Source organism: Nylanderia fulva, unplaced genomic scaffold (genome assembly GCF_048542155.1).
Source record: "Nylanderia fulva isolate GAGA-0341 unplaced genomic scaffold, ASM4854215v1 Scaffold11, whole genome shotgun sequence".
Classification (NCBI taxonomy): Eukaryota; Metazoa; Arthropoda; class Insecta; order Hymenoptera; family Formicidae; genus Nylanderia; species Nylanderia fulva.
In genome coordinates, this window is record NW_028189302.1 from 5,804,730 (window position 1) to 5,813,735 (window position 9,006).

At 32.0% G+C, this 9,006-nt stretch overlaps 2 protein-coding genes and 1 long non-coding RNA gene across 3 annotated transcripts in view; 2 read left to right on the forward strand and 1 right to left on the reverse strand.

The window, feature by feature from the left end:
* Window positions 1-9,006, forward strand: part of LOC114943670 (uncharacterized) — a 64,479-nt gene that overhangs the window by 39,988 nt on the left and 15,485 nt on the right. The window lies entirely within an intron of this gene.
* cn (Kynurenine 3-monooxygenase cn) lies at window positions 156-3,893 on the forward strand. Its single transcript, XM_029319332.2, has 11 exons — window positions 156-261; window positions 355-424; window positions 688-878; window positions 959-1,007; window positions 2,244-2,331; window positions 2,407-2,578; window positions 2,673-2,924; window positions 3,012-3,101; window positions 3,262-3,402; window positions 3,499-3,660; window positions 3,731-3,893. The coding sequence occupies exons 1-11, from the start codon at window positions 211-213 to the stop codon at window positions 3,809-3,811; spliced, it is 1,347 nt and encodes a 448-aa protein (XP_029175165.2). The 5' UTR covers window positions 156-210; the 3' UTR covers window positions 3,812-3,893.
* On the reverse strand, window positions 3,702-8,990 carry LOC114943664 (2-acylglycerol O-acyltransferase 2-A). The gene is made up of 6 exons (XM_029319334.2): window positions 8,682-8,990; window positions 6,244-6,571; window positions 5,807-6,081; window positions 5,129-5,315; window positions 4,748-4,947; window positions 3,702-4,617 (listed from the first exon to the last, which is right to left on the reverse strand). Exons 1-6 carry the CDS (start codon window positions 8,701-8,703, stop codon window positions 4,457-4,459), a joined length of 1,173 nt encoding a protein of 390 aa, XP_029175167.1. The 5' UTR covers window positions 8,704-8,990; the 3' UTR covers window positions 3,702-4,456.

The following is a 9,006-nucleotide window of genomic DNA, read 5'->3' on the forward strand; positions in this document are numbered from 1 at the left end:
TTTATCTTGACAAAAAAGATAATAAACTTTAAATGCAGTGCATGATATTGTTTATGCATATACCTATATATGAATGATTCGATCAAAGATTTCGATTTCTTTCGAAATAACAGTAACTATAGTAGTCGATATAGGATGCAACGATGTATATAAAGGCCGTGAGGGACAGTTTGCTAATGCAGTTAGTCAGTAGTCTCGATATACAACGAAATGGCAGAGGTGCAAGGAAAGTCGCGTATCGCCATTATTGGAGGCGGTTTGGTGCGTGAGATTGTCTAGGAAGAATTTTTTACTTTTTTAATTCGGTATTGGTAAAAGATATGAAAGGGAGAGACATTATTGTTTTCGTTGCAGGTTGGAGCATTAGCCGCGTGTTTTTTCGCTAAAAGAGGTCATCAGGTAGTCATCTATGAATATCGGGCAGGTAAAAAACGCTGCACATTATATTAAAATCCCACAGCATTTTCGTGCAGTTATTGATTTTATAATTTATCATTAAAAATTAATATATCCTTTCGTTATTCATTTGAGTGACGCTTTTTCATTAATATAATTAATGAAATACGTTGATAAAGTTTAGCTGAACGATATTCTAGAGAAGTCATAGTTTAGCGAAATGTTAAATATATTTCTTGGATGTTTTATAATTTATAACAATTCGATAATTTCAAATCTTGAAATATTTAGATTTACGAATGGAAAATTCATCTGGTCAAAGTATTAACTTAGCGCTGTCATTTCGTGGTCGAGAGGCTCTAAGAGCAATCGGTCTCGAAAATATTGTGATAAATCAGTACGGTACTTCCATGCGTGGTAGGATGCTTCATGATAAGAACGGCAATCTGAAAGAAGTTTTGTACGATAGTGTCAAGGGAAATGTGAGTCTTACTTCGAACTATCTTCGCGTTTCGTTTATACGTTTGCGGGCATTGATATACGCTAATTATTTATTTTGCAGTGCATCTACTCCATTAGTAGGCGACGTCTTAATATAATTCTATTGGACGGTACGACTATTTTTTACAGTAGTGCAAGTGTAAATTAAAATAATTTATCAACCAATTTTTATAACGTATAAAAAACAAAGCGGTAACTTTACATAAAAAGATGAACTAAAAATTCGGAATAAAGTTGCGTACAAAATTTTTCGTACTCTAAAAAAATCTCGAATTTAAAAATTAAATACAATATACTCCTTTTAGTAATCTTTCATCTCCGGAAGTGGTGAAATTAATTATGAGCTTTATTCAGGTTTTCTAAAAGATTTCAGGTTTCTCTAAAAAGAATGTATTTATATGAGTATTTTCTACGGATAATGTATAAGTTTTTCTCTTTCACTGGATTTTTTACTTATTATTTATTTTTTAAAAATATTTTTTTTTAATACCGCATTTCGCAAATTACTTTAATTAAAGCTGACGACGGGACACGAAACACAAAAAGTTATTTTTTGTATCAAGTCGAGTTACAAGAGCTTCTACTTCCGCGTGATATCTGGTGACATCGTGTGCGTGAAGCTGCAAAAATTCACGCGTATCGTTTTACTTGTGACACCCCTTTTATTCTGTAACATAGACTTAAGGATGTATTGAATAGAAACACCATTATTTAATATGTGAATTGTTAATTGGATATTTTTAATATCGTCTCAAATAATGGTAAATTATTTCAAATTGTTTTACTTGCACATTTAAAAGTTATTAATTATGAAATTTTGCAATTTTAACACAAAAGCCTTATGTAAACGTTTGAGAGATAGATAAATTATTTACAAACTATAAAAAACCAATGATAAAAATTGGTTTTGTTATATATTATCTTTTCCAAACATAAAAAAGTTTCTACAAAGTTTCAAAATGATTTACTTCCTAGTTTTGCAACTAGATTATTAAAAAACTACTGTCATTATCAATTTGATATTAACGTCAGAAAATGATAACGCCGCATATAATTTTCTCTTAAACAATGCGTACGAGTTTGCAAAAATCTATACATTTTCTTAGAAACCGAGACTTATTTACTTTGAAGAATACTATATGCATTCGTGAATTTCTTATAATTTTTTATTAATTAAAATTCATGTTCTGTGCAATTGTAACTTTCTGATGTTTCGGGTTAACTTTTGGGAGATCCATCCAATACATTTTCAAGTCATGTGATGATCGAGTAATCATAGTTCGATACAAAAACTAATTCAAGTAAACCATTTGAATCTCATTCTGTCGATTACATTTTATCGATAGCCGCGGAGAAATATCCAAAAGTGCAAATAAATTTTAATAAAAAGCTCGTGGATGCCGATTTGGAAAAGGGAAAAATGACATTTTTAAAGTGAGTGATAGACGCATGAATGTGACTAGACGAGCGAACATTTTTAACCCCCTTAGCTATATCTCCTGTTTTTAGTGTAAAAACGGGAGGGATGGAAAATGCGGAAGCTGATTTGATAATTGGTGCCGACGGTGCATATTCGAAAATACGAAAAATTATGGCTAAAAGACCTCTCTTTAATTGTGCACAAACATATATCGAGCACGGATACGTTGAACTTTCCGTGCCGTCTGGAAAAAATAACGAGGTGAGCGTCGCCAAATAAGAGTAGCAGGATAATTCCAATTAAACTTGTTTGATGTAAGGATTTATTAACATTTTTTGATTTAATCTGTAAAAAGTTTGCGATGAACGGTAACAATCTTCATATTTGGCCGCGTGGTGAATTTATGATGACCTCGTTGCCGAACGAAGATCACACGTTCACCGGAAATTTATTTGCTCCATTCCACGTGTTAGAAAAACTGAAGACACCCGTGACGTTGTTGAAATTTTACGCCGAACATTTTCCGGATCTTTTGCGATTAATCGGTGAGCAAAGTTTGGTGCAACAGTTTTTTGAAAAGGAACCGCAAACGTTAATATCGATTAAGGTTAATTTCCATTTTATTAACACGTAGTTGTTTGATTTATTGACTTGGATAAATGGAATGTAGCATCTGCATTTGTGCATCTTGCAGTGTAAACCTTATCACGTTGGAAAATCTGCTCTTATAGTTGGCGATGCAGCTCATGCGATGGTTCCTTTTTACGCTCAAGGAATGAATACTGTAAGTGGTTTTATCGAATCGATAAAACAATTTTACCAATTACTTTTCATTGCGATATTTCAAGCTTGAAGAAAAAAAAATAATGCAATTATGCGATAAAACTATATCTGTGGGAAAAAAGGAAATGGGATATTCTTCATATTTTTTTTTATTCCATCAGGGATTTGAGGATATTTTATTGCTCGATGAATTAATGGGATGCTACAATTCGGACTTTGCTAAAATTCTGCCGAAATTTTCGGAATTACGATGCGACGATGGCCACGCAATATGCGATCTCGCGATGTATAATTATCTGGAGGTTTATATATCGCTACAATATTTACTGTCACATGCGCCATATCCCCTAATTTGTCTGTAGATTTGAAAAAATTGAGCATATTTTTGTGTCTTTCAGATGAGAGATTTAGTGACGAGAAAATCTTTTCTTGTACGGAAATTCGTGGACAAGGCTTTGTACACGTTCATTCCCAATTCATGGATACCGCTTTATTCCAGCGTGCATTTTACTCGTATGCGTTTTCGCGATTGCATAATCCACAAAGAATGGCAGGACAAGGTAAAAAATTGGGGAAAATATGATATGTAATAAAAAAATCGTTCTAAAGAAACGATTTCTTTTATTATAGGTATTAAGAGCGAGTCTTTGGTGTTTTGGAATTTTCGTTGTCGCCATTTTAGCTATTTCTCTGTCGCAAAGTACCATATGAATGTGATCGTTTGTCAAATGCCATTTATAAATATAACAAATTATAATTTAATAATAACAAAAATATAATTAATACAACTATATTAACTACTTGAAAATCTTTTTTATAAAAGATTCTCTTTTTTAATATTCTGATATACACTATATCGTTTATACGGTTTATAACAATAATATTTTAGATTATTTAATTTATCTACGCATATTGCAATAATTGTAATATCTTCTATTATATTTATTTACAAGCACTATTTTATAAAATTGAGCTTTGGATATTCTTACAAAAGAACAATCATTTTTATATATTTTAATTATAATTCTTATGAAAATATCATAATACGACATAAATATTCGATAAGTATATAATACAAGAATCATGTGAGTAATCAGTAAATTGTCTTGCGTATATTCTTAAGTTTTAACTTGATATGTTTTAGCTTTACTTTTATCACTATTTTTTTTAAATTTTTATATTTAAATTGAATCGAATAAATGTACATTAAATTACATTAAATACACATATATCTAACACCTTCTTTTTTATCTTTCAACTTTTTAAGAAAAATGACAATTAGTCCCAGAAAATTTCAATAAAGCAATAAAGTAATTTAAGATAATATCATATTCAATTGAACGCATAATAGCTAGGTTAATCATAGGTTTCGAGAGTAGCCTTATCCGCATCTTTTATATAATTGTGCTTTTGCGTTTCAAAGAGCTCAATTAAGTTGTTCATAAATTTTTTGTGGTACTCATCGATCTGCTCAGCTGTAGGTTTTTCTATTTTCGGTAACTCGAGAGGACTGCCAACTAAAATGAAAAAAAGAAAGACAAAAAAATTTTAATAGAGTATAAAAAGAGGCTAATAAAAGAATTTAATATACAATGCATGTAGGTTAATATGTGTATATTAAATTGCGAAATATAATGAGAACTTTACCGACTACGGTGACAGGTAATCGATTCGGAATGAGACCAAACGAATACTGGAAGAATCCTCTACCCGAAAAAATGATAGGTGCCAGTCCTATTAAATTGCGAATGCGATGCTGGATACGTCTTAAAGTCGATCCTTCCGGACCGTATACTTGATCGTATAAATCCGTTTCCCCAAAGGAGAAAACGGGAACTAACGTCGTGCTGTGAATTATAAAATATTAGTTCTGAATCGTGTTATCGTGTTTTTATACATCACACTTTTTCTCTTTTTTCCCTAATTTTTTTTGACAAATGATTTATTCTACTATTTCAAGTCATTATAAGTAAATTAGCTTAAATATGTCTCTGAAAAGGTAAAAAAAAAAAAAAATTAGTTAATTACCCATGTTTCAACGCTAATTTTACGAAGCCTTTCCTCCTTTTCACAATGGTACGGTAAGTGCCTGGTGTCGATTCCATGGATTCAGAAGCACCGCCGACAATAAGTACCGTAGCTCTTCCGGTATGTGGACTCTTTGGCGGTGCCGATAATAAATACTCGACACTTTTCGCATTAGCAGCGCAGCAACCTGCGTTCGAGAATTATCATCTTTTAATTGTTCATGTTAATAAATGAACATAAATCTATATAAATGAGTATGGTACTAAATGAGTGTTTTTAATTTAAAAATTTATATGTAAATATATCGTCATTTTTCTGTGAATCAATATGTTTTTACAATCTTTTCTTTACAATACTTATTTTTTGCGAAAATTATTTTTACGATACATTTCCTTATATAAGATTATTTTTTTGTGTACATTCTGTACGTTCTATAAGTTTACACAAGTCTTCTGTACGACTCTTTTTACGCGACTTTAAATAACACTTTTGTACGGGCAAAAAATATGTTGCCTTTCAAATTCAAGTGACGCAAACATTAAAATGTACGTCGTACTAACATTGAAAATATTCAATATATAGTAGAATGTTACAAGTATTTATCGTTTTGTGAGATGAAAAAATCTCATTGAACAACCGTAGGAAATAATAAACAGAAGCTATAAAAAATTGTCTTACCTAAGGAATAAGGATATTCTCTGAATAGAGGTACTTTGAAGTGTTGATCGAGAGTAATTAGACGTATTTCTAATCCGGGAAATAATTTCTTACAATCTAGCGCGTCGGTTCCAAAAGAACCCACCACGCCCATTGATAAAATTCCATGAGGTACCGATATGAAAAGATAAGACTTTGTCGGATCCAGATCGACCGTTTTTACTAACTTCAAGGGAAAATAATTGCAAAAGTAACGCCAAAACGCGTTCTTTCTCACTATATTTGTACACCAGTCACTGAAATGCAATTATTGTTCAAACATTAACAATTCTCATTTTAAAAGATAAGTTACAAGTTTTCTTTTATCGCGGTTAAAGCACAATAGAAAGTGTACTTTTTTTATCGACACTTTCTATTGAGGAATCGTTTCAAGATCGGCAAGGAACTAAGTGATTTACCTTCTGCCACCGCGATCGCAGGTGTCCCAATCGTAATACATCCAGAGGAAATACAGTAGGACGAAGTAACGTATCGTTTGCGTGTAGAGTAGCAGATATGCCGTGGCGATGAATCCCAAAAAATCTCCGAAAGGGGTGATAAAAACCCATATCGCGACCGCCAAGGTCTGCAGTCTTCTTTCCAGAGGTATGTTTAAGGGCGCGAATTTCACACCGAGAATCTCCATGTTTTTCACCAATTTTTCACGTGCCAGGTTCAAATCATCGGTGAAGGTTCGCTCCTTGTCTGTTAAGTCGTGATACTCCTCGTCCGCGGTCGACGGAAGCACTAGATCGCAAAATGTATTTCTTTTTTATCTAATTTCTCTTTCGACGAGAACCGGTTGCGTCGCTCCGGCTGACTGGAGAACGGCGCAACGCAAAGTGCCACTTTATCAAGAAAGCGCGCACGCACAAAGTCTATCTTTGATAGGGACGGATTGAAGGTGATGGACTTTGTATTTTCTATCTTCCCTCTTCGAAATCTCAAATCGATTTTACCTTTCTCAAATTATATTTGCTTCGGACAATCCGTGTTCATATTACGTTCGCGTTTTATGTAACCTCACGTTTTATGTAACGTGTATATATGCGACGAGAAAAACGAAAGAGAGGAATGCGACGACGAATGCTACTTGAATGTAAAAATCGCGATTGTACGCAAATTTACTTTCGGGGGGAAATCGTACGATCGTCTCGAATAAGTAACACGGTTCTATTTTTGACTTTAAATGAATACGAAAGTATACATTATTTCTATTTTTCCTCATAAGAAATTGAAACAGTGCCAGATAGTACGAAGCCAGTTGTGATATATAAACAAATACTTTATAATTCCTTAAGCGTCTTAATCGCTGCTAAACGTACATGTCATGATGGTTCCACCATTGTGAATGAACCGTTATACTCTCTTTTAATATTTATCATTTCAAGAGAGTTAGCTATCTAATCGTTATCAACCTTATATATAATGTCAGTAATATTTTGAGAGATATTAAAAAAACATGTGCGTGTATATTTTATATATCATTTAAATTATAATTTTTAATAAAGAGAATTATTTTCAGAAGAGTATAATGTAGAATGTATTAATAAAAAATAAATTTTAGCCGGCTGGACATTTAATCATAATAATTTATGTAAAAATTAATTATAATAAATTATATAATTATTAAATATTTATTATACTATCAAATACCACGTGGAGATACGAGTTTGCGAAGGAAGAAATTCTAAATATTTCGATGATCAGTAGATATCAGTCAGACCAGACAATGCGATTATTATATTCTATCTCACGAATAAAGCGCGTATTGCATTCGTTAATTATTATTTAATTATATATCAAAGATGATCGTTATGCAAAAATATTGAAATCATTTTATCTAGTTACAGTCGAGATGAGAAAATTTATATAATGATGTTATTTGTATTTGTTTGTTTACGCGCGATGTATTTCATTAGCTGGTTGACCTTGCTTTTTTATATGTATATTCTATGTATTTAGTGTTCGTTAAGCATGGAAATGGTTGCTGAATCTCATGAATATAGTAGATTAAATCCTCACCATTACGATTTGAAAACAATTTTTTTTATTTCCAATTATCGTATTTGTGCTAAAACTTCGAGTGTATAGTAACACGAATAATGAAATATTATTTCGTCGAAAATGATTTTCCTTTAGCTCATTTATATAAATCGATTTATTTTCGCATATAGATATGACATCAAATTTTTTCCAATTAATATAACATATATATATGTGTTTTACAATTTAATTATTGATTCTTAATCAATGTCAAACTCATGTAAAAATCTCTATCAATTCAAAATCAATTTGAATGAAAATTCGATTAATTCTCATAAGTGACAAAAAAGAATTAAAAATTTTCAATAAAATTTATAATTCTCGAAATTTATTTATAGATCAGCTGTTTAAATAGTTCAATTTGTTTTAATCTTGTACTGTTCAGGTTGTGTAGATTAGACATACATGTGTCGAACAAATTGGTAAATAACACAATATATAGTACATACATACGTAAATAAATTAGCATAGTTAAATTTTGTAAAAAAAAGTTAAAAATCAAAGGCAGGCATAATTATGAAAAGACTAAAAGTAAAAAAATTCCTGTCTGAAATGGAATACTATTTTTTGTATTTAAATTTCCTTCGGCATTTTAACTATATATTTAAACAGTAGAATCCGAATCTTGGGATAAATTTGAACGATGATTTAATCAATTAAACATGCATAAAATTACGTATTCCAAACTGCTTTTTAAATCACTTATTACCAACTAAAGCTCAAATATTTGTATGTCAAACTGTTCGAATAGTAGAGAAACGCGCTAATGAATTCGTTCGGAGTAGGATATACTTTCTCAAAATCTTACTACCTGCTGTACATTTGGTAGCCATCGTCACAGATGTATACGATTTCTCTTAGACGGTTACGTTCTCCTTTGGTGAGGTAGGCCAGGTAGAGGAACAACTAGGTAAATGACTGCTTCTTGCAGACAAAAATGCGCGATGCATCCCGCGACACAAGACGACCGGTTGTATTTGTGTGTAACGTAATGTAAATGTATTTATCTCTTCGACGTCTACCACAAAACGCATTCGGTACGGCGTCATGCGCTTTACTGTTGGATAGATTCGCCGGTAGGAAGAGGATGATGGAACACGTGACGGACCTTGTGCGTGCGGATACGCACAAGACGG